Raw genomic sequence first — 25,447 nt, 5'->3', positions numbered from 1 at the left:
AGGCAGACATTGGAAGGGGAATCCAGAGCACACGGAAGGTGGGGGGTACAAACAGTCCAGTTCCTGCTGGATCAGAAGTATTTCTGCCATCATGGCTGCCTTCTTCAGATTACCTTCTGCTCTATTTCCCAATTAAAGTATGGCTCATAGAGCGGAGAACAATACTGTACTTCCAGCCTGTGGTCTGACCAGCACAAAAGGAAGGGGGAAGCTTTCTTAACTCTAAAATCTTGCCGGTTTATAAAAAGATCACTGACCCTTAAGTTGACTCATACCTGAAACTCCACCATTAGGGATTCATTCCTTTGGTACTACACCTTGCTGCTTTTAACATATAAATACTACTGAGGAGTGCATAGTGGTGGGAGATGTCGTTGGTCACTGACAACTCATTTGAGTGCACTTTGGGAACTTTCCTTGAGGCAGATCTGAGGGGAAAGAACTAAGCATACTGGTTGGAAGTGTGGAGAAGGGGAGATGAGAATGAATGAAGTGGCCGGGGTCAGTGCAAACTCTTAACCTCAGACTTTGGCTGATGAGGTCATTGACCATCCCCGAGTTTAGTGATCTTCACGCTGTGTCCCACAGAAGAGCTCCTACCGATGAGCCTCTCTGGTGGCCAGAGTCCCTGCCCCTCCACCCACCATCAGTATGAAACCCAGAGAAGGGAGGGCACTTGCTCAAGTCACCCTGTGAGTCCGTGAACAACGGCTATGCCCAGGGCCACACCCAGGTCTGCAGACACTCAGGTTCAGTGCCCAGTACCCCCCTTCCCCCCACCCTGGCTGTCAGTTCTGGAGGCTCTGCTTGTGGGAAGGGGGCAGTAAGGGGTCACCTGAGGATGGTTCACGGGGTTCATTCCCAGCTTACAGACACTGGTGGGGCATTCTGCCTACCTCTCCTGCCTTCTGGCACATATGTGCAGGGGATACCCCCCACTTCGTCTCTGGAAGCTCCAGCAGGGAGCTCTCAGATCGCAGAGGGTTGCTTCCCATCTGGAAAGCCTTGCAGGGCCGAGGACAGTGTAGTGGCCAAGCAGGGAAGCTGTGCTACTGCGATTCCACCAGCAGAGGGCGGTGGCTGCACTGCTCTCAGCCGCACCCAGAACTCTGTAGAGTGTGGGAGGAAATTCCACAGACCAGCTCTGCCTAAGGCTGGGGTTCCCGACTCGCATTCCAGCTGACTCGAATGCTCCCAGTCAACTGTAGCTCACTATTGTGCTCAATTCGCTAGAAAATACTTCTTTATATTGAGATGAAAATTCACCTCCTTGTATGTCTTGCCGTAAGTGCCTAGCTCACACAAAGTCAACCACTTTTTTATTTGCCAGCTCTTGGGAGTTGGAGTCTCTGTCCGAGTTGGCCATCCACAGTGCTGTGTGACTTTGGGCAAGACACTTTCCTTCTCTGGGTCTTTATTCCTTACCTATAAGACAAGGGAATGGACCCTGATAAATCCCAAGGCTCCTTCCAGTTCTGACCTTCCCAATAACGTCCCTTTCATGGTTACTGCGGAAGGGCAGGAGAGGGGACACCGCACCCTCAACTTCTTGGCTTGGGTTTCCAGCATTCACAATGGCTCCCGGGTACTCCTTCACCACCCTCCACACCACAGCCTGTTCTTAGTCCCTTTCCTTTGGAGTTTGGGTTCTCCTAGCTGCTCCTCACCCACCTCTACTTGAGCTCATCGTCAATCAGGCGACCCCGACACCTTCCACTAAGTGCATCTGACTCAAGCCACGGGTCACTGAGCTCACATTCCACCTGTGGTCCCAGAATGCCTGGCCACTCGGTGGGGAGCAGGGAAGACGGGTTCATGGGTGGCAGGTCCTCACCTCAGAACCTGGTTTGTTGCCTTGATCGATCTTAGTCCCTTTACACCTCTCCCCAGGCCACTGTTCTTTCTGGACCAGCATTCTTTCTGGTTCTAGTGGTGCCTTTCCTTCTCACTTCCAAAGCTGAGTCACTGCACCATTTGCAGCTTCTCTTGAGAGTCAGATGATTATACATACTCAAAGAAGACAACTTGAAGACTTCCAAAAAGTATACACAACACACACACACACACACACACACACACACACACACACCCCAACTCCAAATTACCAAGTGGTTCTGTTTTCCCCGGAGATAATCTTACTATTTTTTGTGTAAGTCTTCCCCAAGGTACACTCAGTGACTAAGTGGAGTAGGGTCCTTTCATCCCTCCCTATTTGCTATCCCTGTGGATCCCCCATCACACATTCCTGGGCTTCTGAAAAAGTCAGGCATAGTCAGAATTCTGTGAGTGAGCATCATCCGCCTGCCCTGTCCCCATTCCCCCTCAGAACACTACCTATCACTGTAAAGCACTTTAACTCTGGGACGTGTGTGAGGCAGCCTCCAAGGTGGCCCCCTGCAATCTCCACCTCCTGGCAGACACACCTCATGTAGTCCCCTCCCAAGTTTTACCAGGGTTTTGCTCTGTGATGCTAATGGGATGTGAGAGCTGTAAAAGCTTGTGGTCTCTGCCTGGGGCCCTTCCTCTCTTGGATCACCACTCAGGGGAAGCCAGCTGCCATGAGTGAGGACATTTAGCCTATGGAGGGACCCGGGTGGCAAGGAATTAGGGCCTCCAGCCAACAGCTATGTGAGTGAGCTTGGAAACCTATGTGCCCCAATTGAGCCTTCAGATGACTGCAGCCCAGCTGAAAGCCTCTGAGCAACCTCCTGAGAGATCCTGAGCCAGATCTCCCCAGCTAAGTTTTGGGGTAATTTCTTAAGCAACAGTAGAAAACGAATACAAAAACTAATGATTCTAAACGTTTTTACTTTACCTTCTTGGTCCCTATCCAGTTCCCTATAATGGTTATCTGTAATAAACACAACCTTTTTATTAGCAGGAAAACTGTCAGGGATTTCTTTATTGAGCCCTCCAACCACCTTGGAACGATCTCTCCAGTGAGTTCATATTTGTTTCTGGCCCAGGGGCATCAAATCACAGCTAGCTCAGAGATAACCTTGCTCTTTGTTCTCAAAGGAAGTGGGGCCACCCAGTGGTAGGGGCAACCACAGGACTGCGTTTCTTGTTAGTGCTCCTGGCTCTGGCCCACTCCCGCCTTTATGCAAAGTGCTGCAATTTCTTTCAGAGAACACATCCCCCTCACTGCATGAAACAAATCTACCACACTCTTCACAGCCACCCCCACTTTGCCCTGACCAGAGAGAGGCCCTGTTGCCCATTTGCAGATAAGCAAATATGCCAGCAAATGAGCCATGGTCCAAATGTGGACAAGATACCCTGCTTCTCAAGGTCAAATCCTGTCTCAGCTTTTCTAAGGGATGTGTTATCATGTGTGTTTCTTGGCTTAGCTCAAGTAAGAGGCAACCTTGAGCCTGAACGGCTTCCACTGCACCTAGGTAAAAACTCACACTCCTTCGTATGATCTCCAGGTTCTGGGTCATCTAGTCCCTGCCTAACTGTCCATCTCTCCTGCATCTCTTCTCTCCTGCTCACCCACGATGCCCTACATTGGTCTTCTTTGCTGCCTCAGGCCTTAACACATGCTGTTCCCTCTTGCAAAGACATTCTTCCCTGTGGTCTTTACATAACTGGCTCCTTCCCATCAAGTTTTCAGAGAGGTCTTTCTTAACCATCTTATCAAATATATCCCTCCCAAGTCTCTATCACATCACTGAGCTGGGCTTTTTTTTTTTTTTCACAGCACTGACTGTCTGAAATAATCTTAATGACTACTTTGTTCCCTTGTTTATTGTTGGTCTCCCCGACTGGCCCACACAGCTCCTGAGAACAGGAACCTTGTCTGCATATCTGTCTGTACTGTTTGAGTGATCCAGAAGGTTCTCTGACCTCCAGTAGCTCCCTTTGCTGCTGTCCCTCCCTGCCTGCTGCAGATTGCCAAGTCAGGGTATTCAGTGGGGCAGATGACCCAGGCCATGTTGCTGACCGAGGCTTAGCATATGTCAATGACTACTGACCTTTTGACCCACATCATCCAGGTTTCTTTTGGTTCTATCACTTTCCAGTTGTGTGGCTTTGGGTAAGTTACCTACCTGTCCTGTGATTCAGTTTCCTCCTCTGTAGCACGGGACAGCCCCTGTTTCATAGGGTTGCAGTGAGCATTCCATTAAGACATGGAACAGTCCCTGGCCCATGGGATGGGCTCAACAGGTGTAAGAAATTGTTCTTGTAACAGCCTTTTCAGATAGGATTTATTATCTCTAGTTTATAAATAAGAAAACCAAGGCTTTAGGGTCTAATAGCTTAGCTAGGAAGTAGCTGAGTCAGGATTCTAAGCCCCAAAGCCCATGACTTCATGGCCACATATTCCAATTCTTTTTACAGAGATGGAACTAACTGGTCTGAATTCTCTCCCCTTTCCCAGCAACTGCATCCTAACACATACAGGACTAGCTTTTTCTGTGTTCCTCCAGCATGAGGCAGTGCCCACACCACCACAGTCTCCAGTGTGCTCTCCCATCTCACGGATGGGGCAAACTGAGGCTGAGAAGGGGCATGTGGGTGAGCAGAGAAGCCCAGGGCAAACCCGGTTTCGTGATGCCAAGGTCACTGGGTACTGCTTCCAGACACCCATTCAGGCTGCTCCTTCATGCGGGGGAATGGCTGCAGGTGGCTGAGCTGGGATCTTCCAGAAGCCTCTGTCTTGTCCCCAGGGCCTCACTCATCACGTCCCTCTGCCAGGGCCTTACATTCAAAGCTCATAGTCCAGCAGACATCGGGCTTTGGCCAAGACTTGTCACCATCTTGAGCCTCAAAATGTTTCCTGGTCCCCAAAGATCCTGGTCCAGTATGCTGGCAGAACCCTGGGTGTTGGGAATAGAAGGATGAGTGCGCATTGTCCCTGGCCCTGAGGAGCCCAGCGGGTATAACAGCAACAGGTGTGAACACAGAACGAGGTCAGCCACATGGCAGGCACGGGGGTGAGCGCAGTCTGGTGGCCGCATGGTGGCTCTGGGGAGCTTCCCCTAGGTAGTACCCTGAAGCTGTGTGGGAAGGAGGGAGAAGGGCACGGGGTAGGAAAGACCAGGACCAGCTCTGGAGTGGGATGGGGGTTGGATGTGGAGGGTAGGCGAGATTCTGTGGAGCCAGGACAGGTGTGGGCTTCACCGGGAAAGGGAGGGGAGGCCTGGGGAACTTTCAGAGTGGGGACGGCCCCATGCAAGTGGGAGAGAGTCGGGAGGGGCGAGGCTGGGGAGAGGGACACCCAGTGCCCATTTGCCAACGGCCTCCCTCTGGCAGGTGCAGACTAGCCCTTCCCCTAGGACTGCAGGTCCTCTCACCGTCCTGAAGAGGAGCGGGAATCGTAACTCTCCCGAGGTCACACAGCTAGTTTCTGGCAGTGCCGAGATTTGAACTCAAGTCTATCAGACTAGACACCTGTGTATATATATGTATGTGTATATTTGTATACATATAAATTACATACAAAAATCATAAATGTATATATAAAAATTTTTATTTATTTATTTATGTAAGCTCAAGGAGGGGACTGCAATATTATCAATAAAATTGACAATGCAGAAGCCCCCTGTCTACCACTCTGGGCCAGCACAAAACTCCCTCGACCCCTTCCTTACCGTTTCCCCAGCCCCAGCCCTCCACCTTGCTGCCCACTCCAGCTGTCCAGGAAGAGGTCATTCAGAGAAGGAGGGAAGTCCCTTCTCTCTTTTTTTGTTTTTAAAGATTTTATTTCTCTATTTATTTGACAGAGAGAGAGAGTACAAGCAGAGGGAGGAGAGGGAGAAGCAGGTTCCCCACTGAGCAAGGAGCCCGACGCAGGACTCGATCCCGGGACCCCGAGAACATGACCTGAGCCGAAGGCAGACACTTAACTGACTGAGCCACCCAGGCATCCCAGGGAAGTCCCTTCTCAGCTCACTTCCCTTTCTTTGTCTGGGGCTCTGCTAGGAGGGGTCAGCTAGGCAGGAGCAGGAGACAGAGAAAGGACGGAAGAAAGGAAATCCCCACCAGCTGTCAGGAAAGAGGGTATCTCTTGGAAATGCTGCTGTGCTTCCCGGGTCCTGTAGAAGCTCAGAGCGCTGGGGGTTGGGGAGAAGCTCAGAATGCCGGCGGGTGGCGGCGGGGGGGGGAGGGAGTTGAGGGAGGCTGTCATCCTTTGTCTTCTTTCACCTGAGCACCACCTCACCCACTTCATGTCCTGACATCTGGGTTCCCCTCTACTTCTTCTTCTCCCCCCCTTTTTTTTTAAAGATTTATTTATTTATTTGAGAGAGAGAGAGAGAGCACTGGGAGGGGCAGAGGTAGAGGGAGGGGAGAGAATCTCAAGCAGACTCCCCGTTGAGTGTGGAGCCCGACGCAGGGCTTGATCCCATAGTCCTGAGATCATGACCCGAGCCAGAACCAAGAGTCAGAAGCTTAACCGAATGAGCCACCCAGGCGGCCCTCCCCTCTACTTCTAAGGCCAGTGTGACACCTTGGGCAGGGCACTAAGTGGCCTGGGGCCTCATTCTCAGTATTCGTACATCTGAGCATCATGTGATGGCACAGGACGTCGCACGTCCTGTGCCAGCCCCACAGAATGTCTCTAAGGAATTCTCTGTCTGAAGCCCCTTCCCTGCCTCAAACAAATACGGCACCCAGCGTTGGCAAGTAGAGTATGCTATTGATAGTAGAATCTGGGTGATGGTCTCTGCAAAACTAGTTAAACTTTAAGGAATGTTTGCAAAGTTTCATAACAAAATGTTGGTGGGAGAAAGCTATCTTTCTCAACTCCAAGTATATACTGGGTAAACATGTGATGTAGGGTCATCAAAGTTAGGAATAAGACACCACTATTGGGAGCGCCTGGGTGCCTCAGTCATTAAGTGTCTGCTTTCGGCTCAGGTCATGATCCCAGGATCCTGGGATCAAGCCCCACATCAGGTTCCCGGCTCAGCGGGGTGTCTGCTTCTCCCTCTACCCCTCCCGCTGCTTGTATTCCCTCTCTCGCTGTGTCTGTCTCTGTCAAATAAATAAATAAATAAAATCTTAAAAAAAAAAAAAAAAGACACCACTATTGCTTAACACTTTCCTGGAGGTGCTATCTAATGCAATCAGAAAAGAAAAGGTATACCAGAAAATTGTAAGTAAAGAGGTGAAACTTGCAAATGATAAGACAGTATCCCCAGAATACCTAACAGAAAACACTGAAAAAGTACTATCAACAATTAGTGAATTCAGTAACATGGTGAGATAAAAAATTAACATAGGACAACCAATGGCTTTCCAATAGACAGTCGCCAATTCACAGATATAATGGGAAAAGGGCCCTGTATACAATACCCACAGCAAAGCAGTAAATGCAGATAACAAGAAATGCATAAGATCTGTGTGGAGAAAATTTTTAACTTACTACAAAAGGACACAAAAGACCAGAACAAGTCAACTGCAATCATAAACTGAACATCATAGGATTGTCCACTCTCTTTAATTTTTCCTAGGCATTGAACATAATCCCAATAAAAAGAAGAGGGTCTCGTTTTGTATCTATATAAACAGATTCTAAAATTAAATACTAAAATAACAAACAAGAAGAGGCAGCCAGTGTTTGAGATATTAAAACACATTACAGGGTGCCTGGGTGGCTCAGTCGTTGGGCGTCTGCCTTCGGCTCAGGTCATGATCCCAACATCCTGGGATCGAGCCCCACATCGGGCTCCCAGCTCAGCAGGAAGCCTGCTTCTCCCTCTCCCACTCCCCCTGCTTGTGTTCCTGCTCTTGCTATAAATAAAATCTTTAAAAAAAACCCCACACATTATAAAGCCTTAGTAACACAGCATTGTCGTACTAGTATATGAATAGAGAGATCAGTAGAAAAGATTGGACGGTCCATAAATAAACCCAAATACATCCAGAAATGCTGAATGTAGCAAAGACTGCATCTCAAATCAGATGATCTGAAAGACGGAGGGCTCACTAAGTCGTATTAAGACAACCAGAGGGCCATGTAGAAAAACAAATAAGATGAATCTATACATCATACTTTATGTCAAAGGAAATTTAAATGTATCAAAGATTTGAATATAAAAATGAAATTATAAAAGTACTGGGAGGCACAGTGAGAAAACTACTGTACAACATCGGAGAACGGAAGGCTTTTCTAACCATGGCTTACAATCCAGAGGGAGAGACTGGTAAATTAGACTTCTTGAGATTTAAAAGAAGGAATCTGCATTGCAAAAAACTCCATTTGAAAGGTACAGTTGCAACTCATATCCCAAATAAAGGGCCAATTTCCCTAATATATAAAGAACTTACGCAATCAGTAAAAGAATCAATGACTCTGGAGAAAAACAGATGAAGGAAATGGACAGACAATTCACACAAAACGGAAGTGCAGATAGACTTTAAACATATGAAGATATTCTAACTTCATTTTTAATAGAAATGCTACTTAAAGCCGCTCTGAGAAAGTTTCCCACACATCATCTTAGCAAAAAAGTTAAAAGTATGCCAAGACTCCACTTTTTTTTTTAAGATTTTATTTATTTATTTGACAGAGAGAGACACAGCGAGAGAGGGAACATAAGCAGGGGGAGTGGGAGAGGGAGAAGCAGGCTTCCCACTGAGCAGGGAGCCCGATGTGGGACTCGATCCCAGGACCCTGGGACCATGACTTGAGCAGAAGGCAGACGCTTAACCGACTAAGCCACCCAGGTGCCCGAAGATTTTATTTATTTATTTGACAGAGAGAGACACAGTGAGAGAGGGAACACAAGCAGGGGGAGAGGGAGAAGAAGGTTTCCATGGAGCAGGGAGCCCGATGTGGGGCTTAATCCCAGGGCCCTGGGATTATGACTTGAGCCGAAGGCAGATGCTTAACTGACTGAGCCACCCAGGAGTCCCTATTTATTATTACCTTTTAAAGATTTTATTTATTTATGAGAGAGAGAGAGAGCATGAGCAGTGGGGTAGGGGCAGAGGTAGAGGGGGAAGCAGACTCCCCACTGGGCAGGGAGCCTGATGTGAGGCTCTATCTCATGGTCCTGAGATCATGACCCAATCCGAAGGCAGACACTTAATGGACTGAGCCACCCAGGCACCCCTGACTCAATGTGTTTTAAAGATTCATCATGCTGTTGTGGGTACCAGTAGTTAGCCCTTTTTATTGCTGCATACTATTCCATTTTATGAATCTACCACTGTTTGTTTATCCTGCTGATGGACATTTCGGTTGTGTCTCGTTTGGGGCTATTGTGAATAAAGCTGCTAAGAACATTCTTTTTTTCTTTTAAGATTTTATTTATTTATTTGACAGAGAGAGACACAGCGAGAGAGGGAACACAAGCAGGGGGAGCGGGACAGGGAGAAGCAGGCTTCCCACTGAGCAGGGAGCCCGATGCGGGGCTCGATCCCAGGACCCTGGGATCATGATCTTAGCTGAAGGCAGACGCTTAACAACTGAGCCCCCCAGGCACCCCACTAAGAATGTTCTTTTACGAATCTTTTCTTGTGGATATACATAGTCATTTTTCTTGGGTTTAAACCTATGAGTGGGATTGCTTGGGTAGACATTTGTTTCACTGTATTAGAGACTCAGAACAGTTTTCTAACTTGCTGTAACATTTTACACTCCCACCAGCAAAGCAGGACAGTTCCAGTGGCTCCGCATCCTCATCAACACTTGAAGTTGTGAGTCTTTTAAATTTTGACCGTTCTAGTGAGTGTATGGTACTAATGCCTGTTTTAATTTGCATTTTCCTAGTGAGTAATGACCCCATGAAGTGCGAATAGGTCTAAACACGTAAAGAGATTCTCAGTCTCAGTCTTAATAAAAATGCTAAATCAAAACTACCCCTAGAAAGTAGCACTTCTCCGTAGGCTGATCGGCTTTTTGGATATTCACTTTTACACAATGCTCATCTAAGGCTTGCCTCTTTATTTTCACCCATCATATACTATGGACCCCGGTCCTCTGCCAGGAATATGCACTGAACATATTGCCCCCATGTCTGTGGTCTGCCTTTTCGCTTTCTTAGAAACATATTTTCTTTTTCTTTTTTTTTTTTAAGATTTTATTTATTTATTTGACAGAGAGAGACACAGCAAGAGAGGGAACACAAGCAGGGGGAGTGGGAGAGGGAGAAGCAGGCTTCCCGCCGAGCAGGGAGCCCGATGCGGGGGGCTCGATCCCAGGACCCTGGGACCACGACCTGAGCCGATGGCAGACGCTTAACCGTCTGAGCCACCCAGGCGCCCCCTTTCGCTTTCTTAATGGTATCTTTTGATGAGCAAAAGTTTTTAATTTTGATAAAGTCCAGATGGTCAGTGGTTTTTATAATTATTGCTTTCTGTGCCCTGTTAAGCAACCTCTGCCTACTACAATGTCAGGAAGAAATTCTCGTGCTTGTGTGTGCGTGTGCGTGTGTATGTGTGTGTGTGTGTTTCTTGGGAGAAATCACAAACCTCTTGAACCATCAGTTCAATTTCTGGGCATTTATTCAGGAAAGACACCTGAGGAACTGTTACACTAGTTGCCTCCTGGTAAAAACACCAAAAACTGGAAGCTAGGGGGTGCCTGGGTGGCTCAGTCGGTTACGCATCCGACTCTTGATCTTGGTTCTAGGTCATGATCTCAGGGTCGTGGGATCGAGCGTCGCGTTGTCAGGCTCCAGTCACTCAGCAGGGAGTCTGCGTGACATTCTCTCTCCCTCCCCTCCCTGCTCCAGTGCACACACACCCTCTCTCAAATAAATAAATAAATCTTAAAAAAAAAAAAAAGAAAGAAAACTGGAAGCTAGGTGTGAGAGGCAGACTCTTCACTGTATGTCCTTTGATTGCTTTTGAAGTTTAAACTATGTGAAGGTTTTACTACCTGAAAATAAGTACTTATGTACAGATAGATGTTATTCTAAATGGGTAAGACTTTCTGTCTGCAGATACTGGTGAGTAAGGGCAGTCCGGAGGGGGAAGGAGCCAGAGTGAAGGTGTGAAGGAGCTATTGCTATAGCTCCCAGGGGCTGTAAGCCCTCTCAGGATGGTCTCCAGCACTGAGCCCACAGTCCTATCTCTGTCGGCGCTGTTTCGGGGCACTTCACCTATCCCATTTCACTTAAACCTCATTCAGATCCCAAGGGGCAGTTTTAGGAAGATGTCTGTCGGACAAAGGAGGAGAGTGCAGCTCAGAGAGGTCAAGGAACTTGTCAGAGGTCACACAGCCATGAAGTAATCTAACTGGACCCAGGGCTGCGTATCTTCCCCTCTCCAGAACTCTCTCTAAGACCAGGGTGGAAAAAGGGAGGGTGGAAAGAGTTAAGCCCCCAACAGTAAGCCACCGTGCTCTTCCCTGGCTCTTTCTCAGGCAGCCCCTCCCCCTCTCACCCAGGTTGCTGCCTGGCCTCGGGCCCCATCCGCACACCCCCCCCCCTGCTGGCGGACTGCAGGAAGGAGGCACAGATGGTAGGCGAGGACGAGGCCCCCAGCCAGGCTCACCCAGCTGTCGCTTTGGAGAGCACCATGCATCTCCTCCTCCTCCTGCCTTGAACAATTGGGAGCTGGCCAGCCTGGCCCCAGCTGTTCCCTCTCTCTGGTCCAGGGCTCCTACAGACCCACACTTCTGAGGCCTTTGTCTCTGGGGGGCCCAGTGGCGGGGGGGAAGGGAGAAGCATGACTCCCAGGATGTCAGAGCTGGACAAGATCTTAGAGGACGACGGGTCCAACGTCTCCTTTTACAGACGGGGAAACTGAGGCCCAGGAAGGCAAAGGGACTTGTCCAAGCCCACATAGAACCAGGCAGGGAAGTCCAGTTTCCTCACTGCCAGCAAAGCTTAGGATTTAGCGGGGAGGGGTGCTCAGGCAGGTTCCATTGGTCCTCCAGACCAAGCTTCCCGCAGAGCAGTTCTACTCATCCTGATTCTATACACTGATCGTCTACTTGTGACTTTATTTCAGGGGCTTTATCTGGGTCTACAGACTTTTTAGGTCTGTGAGCTTGGATAGGAGAGAAATTTCACTAGCTTCTGACTGAAATTTAATATTTCTTTTGTTTATAAATGTAGGCAACAAATCCCAGTAAGATTAGTTGAACCTGGGACTTTTTCATCAATAATCACAGATATTTTCAGATCACAGTATTCTGTTATTGCTGCCCAGAAATAAGGATTATACTCAGCACTGTTTTGAAATTACCATACTCACTAGGCCCTCCACTTTGATCATGTTACTTAATGCATTAATATAAAAGCACAGATAATACTATACCACAATTCTGGTATACATTTTGGTAACTATATTTCAACATAATTGGTTTCTTTTCTAATCCTGTTTATCTTATTTTGTGTGATTAAAATTGTTATTCTCTGAAGGGGTCCATGGGCTTATCCAGATTGCCCCCCCTTAACAGTTAAGAACCTGCTTTACTTGGGGTGCTTGGGTGGCTCCGTCGGTTAAGTATCCAGCTCTTGGTTTCAGCTCAGGTCATGATCTCATGGGTTGTGAGATCGAGCCCTGCATCGGGCTCTGCACTCAGAGAGGAGTCTGCTTCTCTCCCTCTCCCTCTGCCCCTCCTCCCACTCTCTCTCTCTCAAATAAATAAAAAATCTTAAAAAAAAAATGAAGAACTTTTTATTTGGACAAAATGTACCAGTGTTAAAAACCAAAGTTTGACAAATTTTGTGCCATGTCTGTTACATCAGAAAACAAAGATTGGGGCTGAAGTCACCAGAGACAAAGGAGTAAGCTGGAGGGTTGGGGGCTGGCGCCCCGGGTGGGGAGTCCATGGGCACGCCCTGTACCAGGTGCCCTTTCAAGCTTTATGTGACACCTCACTGAATCCTCACAATGGCCTTGGGGTTGAGACTTAGCATTTCTTCCATTTTGCAGCTGAGGAAACTGAGGCACAGAATATTAGGTATTAGCCCAAAGCACATGGCTAGTGAATGGTGGAGCCGGGATTGGAATCTAGGCACACGATGCCAGAGCCTTCCTGCCTCATCACTGGGCGTCTGCCTCCCTGTCCGGGTAGATGGAAGCTTCTCATAGAAAGTCCCCAAGGTGTTGCTGCTGCCTGGTTGCTTCTCTTGGTTGGGGGGGAGGTGCGTGGGGAAATGAGATTCTGAAGGTTTTGCGGCCCCAGCTGATCCTCTGACACACAGGGCACCAACTAGCTGTGCAGCCTTGACCAAGTCCCTAGCCCTCTCTGGGCCTCAGTGTCTCCATCTATAAAACGCAGGGTTCCAAGCACGGTCGTCCCTACCTGCCCCCTCCCGTGTTCAGATGACCCACTTGGAAACTTAGGCGTGGGTTGCCTAGCAACTGAAATCAAGGTCTTGGCTGAGTGGAATAGAAAGGGGGGAGGACGGGCTAGCACCATGTGATGCTAATGCCACAAAGCCATCCCTTGGTGTTTTGGGTTTTGTTTTGTTTTTTTTTAAGATTTTATTTATTTGAGAGAGAAAGAGAGAGAGAGAGAATGAGTGGGAGGAGGGGCAGAGGGAGAGGGAGAAGCAGGCTCCCCACTGTTCAGGAAGCCCGACAAGGGACTTGATCCCAGGACCCTGAGATCATGACCTGAGCTGAAGGCAGACACTTAACCGACTGAGCCACCCAGGTGTCCCTATCTTGCGTTTTAAGAGGCTGAGTGCTGTGACCTATCCCTGCACCTTAAGGTGACCTGGCCCTTTAAGAGCCTTGAGATGGAGCTGGGGGCAGGGACTTTAGGAAGGCCACCCTAAAAAGAAAACTTCCCTTCCCTTAGCCGAAAACTAAATCGGGCTTGGAGTTTCTCAGGCAAGGCAAACACACATTCATTGTTCCAGAAGCTGCCATGAGAAGGACCAGTTAGGAGGGGTCTTGGTCCTCAGGGTCCCATTGGCCACCTGGGGAGATGCCCTGTTTCAAGCCAGGCAACTTAGCTCCATTCCCTACCCCGGCCCTCCTGTACCCTGTATCACTTTTGCTCCTTGAAGTGTCGGGAGTCCATGGACACTGGAGGAGGGAGCTCCAGGAGCTGTGCCCTCACCGCCCCAGACCTCAGAGAACAGGCAAGTTCCTCTCCAGGGCTTGGGGATGGCTGTCCTGGGTAAACCGATCTCCCGGGCTGAAATCTTCCTACTAGCCACACATTCCTTTGGGTCTCAAGGCTTTGGTCTCCTTAAATCTCGCCCCAACCTTAACCAGAGGAAATTCCCTTGGTGAAGGGAAGCCACTGTCGCCACCAATTCCTTGGTAGGTCTGATATGAGACTCTGGCAAGGACCCCTGGGAAAGGGCCCCAAGGGCATCTGGGGGCTCCCTGCAGCCTTGGTAAGATGCTTCTCTTTGGGGCCAGGATTTCTCAGGGGTACAACGTGGTGCTGAGACCATGTGATCACTGGAAGGTCCTCCGACTCTGGCATCGTGTCAACTCAAGGCTGGAACTGGGGCACTGGGGAAGTGGGCGGGGGGGGGGGGGCAAGGGCTATGGGGACTGCGAGGCCTCAGGCAGGCTCAGAGCACAGAATCTCAAACTCGCACCCACCCAGCAGTCCTGTGCTCGGATCCGAGCCGGCTAGACTCCAGAGAGCCCCTGTCCCGATCCCGATCCCCAGCACCTCTTCTCCCCGTGATGTGAAGCGTAGGATAGCAGTTCTGATAGAACTGCAAGTTATGATAGAAGGGGATTATAGCAGTTATGATAGCTGTTTATTGAGCCTCTGCTGTATACGAGACACCACGGTAAACCTTTCCATGCCTTATCTCATTTAACCCTGGCAGACAGGGGGACTCCAGGTAAGCACCAGGCTAAGAGGTGCATGATCAGCCACCAAAATGTGCCCAGACTCCCCCCCAAATTCCCCCTCCCGCAGGCATTCCCATCAGTCCCATCCATGTGCCCCTGCATCGCCATCCCCAGGCCCTTTGGGGCACAAATGACGGGGCTGTGAGTGCCTTCCTCTCTACAGTGCTCAGTGACTGTAGCAAGCGAGACAGTTCTAAGAAGGCCAGAGACAAGGCTCCTCCTTGCTGGCTGCAGGCTGGGGAGCCCATGGGCTATTTCTGGGCCTGGGTGGACCAAGGAAGAGGAAGGAGTGGGCAAAAGCCCTTGTCCCCACCAAGCCCCTGCTTCCTGAACACACACTGTGTGCCCGGCAATGGGCTGAGTGCTTGTTTAACCATTGTGGCCCCCTGAGCAACGAGAATCTTATTATTTCACAAATGGAGAAAGCGAGGCACAGTGAGTGTACGTGCCCCGGGGGGTCACAGCCACTCCACTTCCATGGAGTTATGATTTCTAAAGACGTGGGAGGCTCCAGGCCTGAGAAGGAACACAGAGAGCAGATCCAGCTATCTGGCAGATTGGTCTGGCGTCCAGGCTGGTGCCTCGGGGTGGGGTGGGGTGGGGTGGGGTGGGGGGAGTGGGTTAGGCCCATGGCCCAAGTTCACAGCCTCACTGGCTGGGCTCAGAATGAAGCCAGGGAGACAGCTCCGCAGCGGCCCTGACCCAAGGCAGAGGGATGGATTATTTGACCTCTCAGGATATTTACCAGTCAGGCTGCCTCCCCTGACCCCTGTACCTCAAATCCAGAGGGTCCCATCCCATAACCGTGAACTAAAATAAGGGAGCAACACTTCCATGTCTGCTTAAGAGCATGCCTTCACTTTTCTCAAAAATAAGCAGTCATTCTTCCAAAAAAGGGAAAAACACAAAGCAAGGCTGTCAATCTCGGCCCTCAGACAAATGGAACGAAGTTGTGACTTCTCTCTCAGAGCACAATTCTCCCCCCCTTTTCCCAAAGTCACTTACTGTACATTCAGGCTGTCACAGGCTTTGAGATGCAAATTGCACCAAGCGGAAGAAGGCAGCTTGAAGAACAAAGAACGATTGAGGAAAGATCTGAAAAATGGATTTGGAAAAGACTCTTTGAATTCCCCCCAGAGAGGGGGAGACCTGTCTGCAGAGGGGAGCAGGGATGGAGATTTGGGGCTTTTCCATGGGAGCCAGCAGGATTGAGGAACTCAGTGCTGAGGCAGGCAGTGATAGGGAGAGGGAGTGTTCCAGAAATCTGGAATGGAAGCAAAGGCTTCAGGGGAGCAGAAAGTCTGATTTTTACTACAGTCTTCAGCACTGAGCTAGGCACTCATTTCTGGTCCTTCTTTTATGATCAGGCCATCAAACATACTGTGAGTCATGGAGCTAATGGGTCTGCCAACTTCTGGGGTCGATTCCAGAGTAAGAGCAGCTGGGCCGGCAATACTGTTCTAAGGGCTTTAGGGGGGCGGGTGCAGCCCCCTCTTGAGGCTGGGAAGCCCCCCGCAGGGCACCGCACTGTCCCTAGGGCCTGCAGGAGAGGGGCTCCCAGGACAAGCAGAGAGATGGGGCATGGGAGCCTCAGGTCAGCTCGGATCCGAGCACAGGACTTGCTGAGCACCTACTGTGTATAGGCCTTGTACAAGTCAGACACGTTCCCCACCCTCAGGGCTCTCAGGCCAATCAAAGCAACTCACTGAAGCACAAACTCCTGAAGTTTTGGTCTTGTTTGCACTTGGTCGAGTTTACTGCTGTATCCCTGGTCTTGGAACTGGGACTGAAGTATAGTAGGTGCTCAATAAACATCTGTTGAATGGCTGGGTGGGTGGGTGGGTAGTTGGATGGGTACACCAACAGCTTAGGACATAATGAAGCATTTAGGAAGTAGCCTAATAGCGGCAGTCACAGACTGTCTCTGGGCGGGTATTGGGATGGCGAAAGCTTCATGGAGCTGGCCTCGTTTGAGCTGGGCCTTGAGGGAGGAGAAGGAGCCATTCTTGTATTCTGCGCAGTGCCTACCAGCACACTCGTGAGGACATGTTTGAACAAAACGGCGTGGGAGGGGAAGGGACCACCAGAGCTAAACTGAACCAGAGAGAGCGTGTGGCCCAACCCTATCATTTTGCAGAAGGGAAGACTAAGGCATAGGAAGGTTAAGTGACTCACCCGAGGTCACACAGCAACTAAGTGGCAAGGCAGAGATTCAAGCGAGGTCTGTCGGCTTCTAGAGCCTGAAGGACATCAGGAGTCGGGCTTGTCCCCGTGGCCTGCTCTGCTCTCCTCGCTGAGATGCCTCGTGGAGTTTTGCTCCCATTCCTGTTCAAGCTCGCCTGTACCATCCGCCCCTGCAGGGCTGGGGTGATGGGGAACACCTGCCCAGCCCCGGTTAGGCCTCCTACCCTTGAGCACCGAAGACAGGACAAAAAGCAAGAGAGGCCACACTGACTGGGTTGGGGGAACAAGAATACAGCACCCCAGACCCAAGTCGAAGGGAGAAATGTTCTGCCACCAGGTCACTAAGACTCAGCTTGCACAAGGGTTAGAAGTGGAGACTCAGCATAACATCCCAATCCCAGAATCAGGTTATTTTGCACAATAGGCAGCTAAATCTGACCATAAATTAACCAGGGTCCCCGTTCCCGGAGAATGTAATAATGCCCCATCATTTTGAACGGCTGGCAGGGAGCCGTTAAGACGGGCACGTTCAAAAGCTTCCTGCATGCAACCATGGGGTTGGTTCTGTGAGCAAGACATATGTAGGCAGGACCCTCTCAGGAAACTCCCACCTGCCTGGCCCACCAATGGGTGTCCTCTGAGCCTCTCAGAGACCAGGCCGGATGTAACTTGGATCCCCAGTGCCCGGTACGGGGCTGGGTGCTCAGTCCATGACTCAGTCCGCTGACTGAAGGAAGGACGCCATCTTGTCTGGCTTCTGCTCCAAGACACCTCTCTCCATCTCTTCCTGCCAACTGAAATTGTTGCTTCAGGCCTTCAGAGCAGAAGCTTCCCGCAGAGTCTAGGAAATACCCGTTCTCCTGGCTTCCAGCAGGGATGGACAAATGGTGTTGGCATATCAGAGGAGCTCATAAAGTACTGGTTGAATTAATGTCCAAGGAAGTCCTTGGAGACCTTCAAACAACAGCAGTAACGATACAAGGCACATCTCCAGTCATCCTCTGCCTAATCCTCTGGAAGGTGGACAGGCCCGTTGCTGGGAGAGCCCTGGGTTTAAATTCTGCCACTTGTGGGCTGTGCAATCTCGAAGGAGTCACCTGACTTCTCCAAGCCTCTGTTTCTTCATCTGTAAAATGGGGAGAATAACTCTATCTTCATCCTGGGACTTGAGGTGAGATTCAAAAGCAGTAAGACTCTCAAAGACGTTAAGACTCTCAAAATCTGTCCTGCTGATTCTAGTGCACAGCCGGGACTGAGAACCGCTGGGCCACGGGGACAAGCCCGACTCCTGATGTCCAGGCCAGGTCTCATTCTTCTTCTACCAGGTGCCAGTAGGGCTACGGGTAGCTGCCTAAAGCTTCGGCGGGCAAGGCTCTGCTCCCAGCTCTGGCCTTCCCGCGGCCCGGATCTGGAGGCGGCAGGCAGCCCGGGTGGAGTGCGGCAGGAAAGGGGCGGTGCACCTGGGGAGGCCCAAGTGGTTAATCAGGCCGCTGGGCACAGTGCCTGGTCTCTGGAATATTCATAAGGCCCCTCCAGCTGTGCCAGGCAATCAGGGTGCTGATTGCTCCCCCATCTGCAGCTTAACATTCCACTCCAGAGAGGAGAGAGCTAGCGGCTGAATGTTAACTAGGGAAACAACAGGCCCCGGCCTTCCCAAGAGCAGCCCGAACGAGAGCCCTGGGGAAGACAAGTGCCCTTCTTCAAGACCAGCCAGCCAGCCGGAGCGTTTCTGTTCACCAGCGTCAGGGGCTCTGCAAAGAGCCGCGCCTTCGGAAAGCAGGAAGCTGGCCTCAGGTCCGGCTCCCGCGCTGACCCACGGGAGGCCCGTCTCCCCAGCCTTGGTTTCCCCAACTGTGAAATGCGGATGGCTCAACCCACCACCCAGGAGGACCGAGTGTCAGATTTTGTTGGATTTGAGCACTGTGCAAAGGCAAAACATCCGCACGGCTGTCGTTTGGAGTCTCTGTGGACGTGCCTCCCAGCCCGGGGAAAACTTTTCCATCACAAATGTTGGCATCTTAGGCAAAGCCGACTTCGAGGGAACCTGCACAAAGGGACAGCTGGAGCCTCCCTCCGAAGGCTCAGTCTCAGGGCAGGGATCTGGGGATCCCGGGTAGTGCTATTCTCATTTGGCCCGAACCTCTCAGAGAAGCAAGAAGGGAAATGGGAAGGACACCTGATAGCAGACGGAAAAATTCAGAAAAGAACAACAACAGCAGACAATGTTCTGTGGCTTCCGTTGGCTCGGGGAAAATCGCCTGGAGTCATTTGGTGTAGGGACAAAAGTGCATCCCCAGGAGTCCACAGCTCATAATGAACACTCAAAGCAATGATTAGGATGCGCTAAGAAAGGGCCAAAATCTTTTCGGTGTTTGTACTGAAAAACACAGGAAGCTGTTTGTAGAGAGATTTCTATCAAACTGAGGGAAAAGAACCTGGCGCTAAAATAATAGAACCTTCTTCCTATAAAACTGGCCAACGTGGAACAGCTCATCTCTACTGCTGACCGATAATAAGCGGGTTCTGAATTTGGCATTACTTTTATGGTTGGTAAGCCCTGTCCCCAGACCAGCTGGGCTATGCCTGTTGGCTCAACGTGGCCACCGTGGGCAGGACATGGCAGGCCTCTGCCCTGATTCCTAAGGAGCCACTCTTTGGGTGTGGAACCTTGCTCCACATGGTCTCAGACACCCAAACTAAGTGAATCCCCCGGATCAAAGAGTTGCCTCACCCACCCACCCCACTGCCACCCCTTGCGCTCACTGTCTCGTTAGCCTTTTCACCAGCAAGCTCTTAAGCGTGTGTAACTCTGGGAGAAAACATTTGCAACAAACATAATGGAGGGCTGACCTGAGCTCCTCTCTATAGCCTCTCAAACCTCAGCGGTTCCCTCTTTACGTCAACAAATTGCTTTTATTGTTTTTTTTCTGAAATACAAAACATTAAGTGTTCACCTAAAAAAATTAAGAAGCTATAGCTATGGAAAAAGAAGAAAATGAAAGAAACTTCATGATCCCAATACTTGGAAATAACCATTATTATCCTTAGGTGTATGTTCGCCCAGTCTTTTCTGGACGATAGATAGAAATTTTCTTTTTTTTCTTTTTAAAAGATTTATTTATTTATTTGACAGGGGCCGGGGGAGAGAGAGCACATGCGAGCAGGGGAGGGGAAGAGGAAAAGAATCTTAGGCGGACTCCCAGCTGAGCATGGAGCCCAACACAGGGCTCGACCTCATGACTCCGAGCTCATGACCTGAGCTGAAACCAAGAGTCTGACACTTAACCGACTGAGCCACCCAGGTGCCCCACATAGAAATTTTCTAATGGGATTAATTATATTTTATTATATTTTACCTTTTTACCTTAACAGTATGTCATAAAATTTTCTCTCATGAAATATTCCCCTGCATCAGTGGTTCTCAAAGTGTGTTTGGGGTCCCTGGGGGTTCCCAAGACTTTCAGGGATTCTGTTGGGTTGAAACAATATTCCTAATAATACTAGGACGTTATTTGCCTTTTCACTGCCATTCTCTTAGGAGCGTACAGTGGAGTTTCCAGAGGCTGCGTGCATGGTATTAAAAAAGGCTGAATGCAAAAGTAAACACGCAAGTCTTCTTATATATACATATATAACATGCAAATCTTCTATTAAGCCAGACTAACTTAAAGAGATTTACAAAAGGGTAAAACAATGCCTTTCTTCTCATTAATTTTTTGTGTTTTGGAAAATAGTTATTTTTCATAAAAATGTTTTTTGGGAGAACATGAAATGGGTTCGTTAAAGTTATTTTTTTTAAAGATTTTATTTATTTATTTATTTATTTATTTATTTATTTATTTGAGAGAGACAGAGAGAGCGCTTGCACACATGTGTGAGGTGGGAGGGGCACGGGGAGAGGGAGAGAATCTCAAGCAGGCTCGGTGCTAAGTGCGGAGCCCAAAGTGGGGCCAGATCCCACAACCCCAAGATCATGACCGGAGCCAAAGTCAGGAGTGGGATGCTCAACCGACTGAGCCACCCAGGCGCCCCTGATGTTATTTCAAATGAATTAACAAATAGATATTTTTTAAAATCCTTTTTTTAAATTTTGATTATGCCAAATATTGATATAGAACCCATCTAAGTAAAAGCTCTTTGGCATCCTCAATACTTTTAAAAAGTGTAAAATGATTCTGAGCTGAGCACTTGGGAACAACTGTTCTACATCATCAATTTTGATGACTGCTTAGTATCCCTTTATGTGGACGTCCCCTAATTCTTTCACACATTTCCTTATTGATAGACCTGCAGGTTGCTTCCAATTTGCATTATTATAAAAGTGCTGCGCGAACCATCATGCACTTATGTAAAGTGAAAATCTATTGGATTCAGAGAAAACAACAGAAACCAACTGCTAGAGTGAGCTATCACCCCCGGTCCCTAGCACTCAAATTAAACACAATGTATCACAAAATGTGAACAAATAAAGTTGAAAAGCTCCATATGCATTGGCCATATATGCATGTGTTCAAATACACTGTTTATCTCTATGCAGAGTCTCACACTCTGTAGAGTACCTTTTTCCCTGCGGTCCCTGAAATGTTTACAAAATCTGATCATATTCTAGACTAGTGTCACTGATAATATAAAACTCTTTGATACCATTACAGAAACTGAGAAGAAGAGTTTCAAAACTTTTAAGCAATTTGAGAGAGAAACTTTATCTCTGTAGAAAATAAATTGTAAAAAAAAAAATGAAGTACTAAAAAATGTTACAAACATTTTGGGTATACTTGAGAATATTTCTGTTGGATAGATTTCTAGAAGTGGAATTGCTAAGCCAGGGGACATGCGCATTCACATGTTAATAGCTAGTGCCAGGTTACCTGTAAATTTGATGTAAATACACCAAATACACCAAGAATGTATTTGGGCACCTGCTCTCTCACACATTCAGTGATACCAAAGATACTCTTTTAAATCTTTTCCTATTTTAGTAGGTTAAAAGACTTATTTTCATCTTTTGTGAACTGCTTATTCATAGCCTTTGCCTGTTTTTTTTTTTGTTGTTGTTGTTGTTTTACAGGGTTCTTTTGCTTATTGGTTTTTCTGGAACGCTTATCTATTTTGGACATGGATCTTTTTGTCTGTATCAGTTACGGGGTTTGCTTTTAAGTTTCCTTATATGTCTTACTGTAGTATAGAAATTTTACCTTTTTTAAAAAATTTGTTCTAATCTATTAATCATTTCCTTTATGGTCCTGGGATTCTTGTCTTGTTTAGAAAGCCTTTCCTCATTGCATGATTTAAAAAATACTCTTTTCCTATAATATACTTGTAGCTTTTCTTTTTCTTTTCTTCTCTCCTTTTTTCTTCTTTCTCTTTTCTTTTAAAGTTTAGACCTTTAACACATCTGGAATTAATCGTTGTTACAGCGTGAGGTCCTGGCTATTGACCTTTGTAAGTCACACAGTGGAGTATCACAGGGTGCCAGCAATGGACTTGAGCCCCTGTATGGACCAACCCACACGTGGCTGGGGACCTGCTGTGGCTGGAGCTTAGCTGGTCCCCAAGGTAGATAGGTATCTGAGCCCATCTGGTTTGAGAGGGGAGACAAGCTACATTTCAGAATCCTTCCGAATGTGTTAGAGCTGCTGTGGGCATTTATAGGCCAAGGCCATGAGCAGAGCTAATAGATTTTCCCAGGAAAATACCCAAACATCTTTAACATGCTATGTGGTTCACGAGGAGCTTCCATGTCTACCATCCCACTCCATGCCAACATCACGCATGCAGACGGAGGATTCAGCATCCTCGTTTTACTATTACACGAAGATAAGGTGCAGAGAGGGTAAGTGACATGCCTAAGATCAGATGGCTGGCAAGTGGCAGAGCCAACTAGGACCCAGACCTCCTGCCACCCAAGGCCATGGCTCCTCAGACCTCTCTGTCCATCGGGCTCTGTCCTCAGACCTCTTGGTGTCACTGCGGCTGTGCCCCCTTTGGTGGGAAGGCTTTCTCAAATCTGTGTTCTCCCACTGTGGATAGGAGAGACTGGAAAAATCCATCCTCCACCACCAGCTGACGGTAGATTTCGAGAACTAAGGCTTCCTTCCGCATGTACCTCCTCCTCCCCTGAGCGGTTTGGCGGAGGGTGGGAGTGGAGATGAGTCAGGCCGGGAAGGGAGAGCTCAGCCATAAACAAGCGAGACTGACAGCGAGCACTTTCCCTGAGGCGCGTGACCTCCCACGGGCCTCCAGGGACTCTGCCTGAATGCAGAGCTTCAAAATTTCATGATCTAGGCTTTGCAGATTTAATTTGCTATATTCACAAAGGCAGCCACAGAAGGGGGAAAACCTTTAGCTAGGAAGTGGGGATGAGAGGGAAGGTAAATTATTTCCAGCCTCTCAGTGGGGCACTCGCTATGTTTTTTTAATGAGTGTGTAATTTCTGCAGATGCCCCGTGTGCCTATGGCTGGGTCTTCATCCCTTCCAGCTCCGCACCAAAAAGGACAACCCAGGACACAGAATTGCGGAGGGGGACCCGGTCTTGGAGATCACCTGGAGATCAGATGTTCCAATCCCGAGTGTTAATGGGAGCCCCATGTATCCGAAGGGAAGTGACTTGTCCAACTGCAATCTTTGGGGAAGTTTTGGGAACAGATCTCAGGTCTGCTGGATCCTGGCCTGCGCTTGTTCTGGAGAATCTCAGGAAAACACTGGGGAGGGCACGGCCACCAGACACATGATGAGACAGTAAAAGGGTGGGGGGGGGCACAGAGAGAACGGAGGCTACAATCCCAACAGTGACCAAGGAAGGCTTCTCCCTGCTCTGGACGGCTGCCAGGGCTAGGGAGGTGCGGGTCCTACCTGCTCCAGGGGGATGACCAGGAAGGAGCCACCTCCCGCGCTCTCGGTGACAATGGCCAGGAAGCGGGCGTTGACAGCACAGAAGTGGTTATCGTGCACATTTTTCGTGATGGGGATACCATCGAAGCAGTGCTCCCGGTTGGCCACCTTCCCGTAGACGTTCCGGAACTTGGAGCTACGGTACTGTGGACGCCAGGACATCTGTGAGGGACCAGGAGAGACAAGGGTCAGGCAGGTCACTGCTTCCGGAAGGGCCTGGGCTGGGCACTGGCGGGGAAGGAAGTGGAGAGAGGGGAGGAAGCCTCCAAGAATGCCAGGCCCTCTGTGGGCCCGGCCCTGTGCTAGGGGACAGGACAGACAACTCTCCTGTTGTCTCCTACCGCATCTCGGGACAGAACTCATACATCTCCTGCCTTTGGTGCCCACTCCCATCGCACTTCCAGAAAACATGGAAGGTCCTTTCACTTGCTAGGGACATGGCATGTGACAGAGCAGACCACCCCCCCAACAACACGTATGGGAAGCCTCCTGCATATCAAAGACTGTGCTCAGTTCAGTATGGGAGGTACAGACAGAGGAGGCTGGGAGGCCACGAAGACAAAGAACACTGCTGTTGGTGAGGACGGGGGGGATGTCCCCCTTTCTGTGCAGACACAAACAACCATCCATTATCATCACTCCTCTGATTCTCTCTAGAGCTTCTAATCCACAAATGCACCCTCAGAAATCTCTTAGTCCTATATATCATCATCATCATCATCATCATCATCATCATCATCAGGCACAGAGAGGTTAAGTCACTTGTCCAAGGCCACACAGCTCATAAGTAGAGCCCTGAACACAGGTCTCCTGACTGGAAATCTGAGACTCTTTCCTGTGTCAGAATACCCTTTGGAGCAAGGTTTCTCAGTGTGTGGTCTAAGGATCACCTGTGTCAAAATCATCTGAGCCTTGCATGTTGTTTGTGAGAAATGCTGATCCCTGGGTCCTGGTCCAGATCTACTGAACCCAATATTTGGGGGATGGGGCCAGAAATTAACATTTTAATTCTGCTTTTCTCCCACCTGCAGGAAATGCCCAGTGAAACAGAAGTGCATTGAAGTTTGAGAGCCCAACCCCCTCTCTACCCGCCATAGATAACACAGGTTCCAACCAAGCAACCAGTTGGCCCCTACTGCATGCGTGTTCCATGCCATGCAGCCGAGAACAGAGATGTGCACAAGGGGGACTGGAGGACCGAGTGGGCAGTCCACGATGGAGTCCAGCTTTGCTACAGGATGGCGCCTCCTAAAGGGAAGCCCTACAAATGGTCACCTTCACAGACAGAACCCGAGTAGGTGTTGTCCTGGTAGACGTGTCTCCAAGTGTGACAGGCCACCCGCCAGTACCCAGCCAGGGCCTAGCATACAGCTAGAGCTCAACAGCACTTTGTAAACGAATACGCTGCTGGCCCAACTTTGCCATGACCAATGCCTTCCCCTTCCTGCCAACTCTCCTGTTGTCTCCTACCGCATCTCGGGACAGAACGAGGCAAGGGTGATTTCCCTACAGGAAATTTCCACGGGAAGGAAAAACAAAAGGAAGCACCACTACGGAATCAAGACACCAACTCTGAGAATCTGAAAACAAAACTTTGCATTTGATTTAAATAAAGCCAGAAGCCCAGCCGCAAAG

The 25,447-nt window shown here is 49.1% G+C and overlaps 1 protein-coding gene across 2 annotated transcripts in view; it reads right to left on the bottom strand.

The window, feature by feature from the left end:
* CORO2B (coronin 2B) overlaps positions 1-25,447 on the bottom strand; it is a 125,152-nt gene that overhangs the window by 36,479 nt on the left and 63,226 nt on the right. For both annotated transcript variants that reach the window (XM_034994772.1, XM_034994771.1), the window contains exon 2: positions 23,774-23,974. In XM_034994772.1, coding sequence (XP_034850663.1) covers positions 23,774-23,974 — 201 coding nt within the window. The remainder of the gene's footprint in view (positions 1-23,773; positions 23,975-25,447) is intronic.

Source organism: Mirounga leonina, unplaced genomic scaffold, assembly GCF_011800145.1.
Source record: "Mirounga leonina isolate KUSES-001 unplaced genomic scaffold, KU_Mleo_1.0 Mir_91, whole genome shotgun sequence".
NCBI classification, from domain to species: Eukaryota; Metazoa; Chordata; class Mammalia; order Carnivora; family Phocidae; genus Mirounga; species Mirounga leonina.
This window is presented reverse-complemented; position numbering and strand designations above follow the sequence as displayed.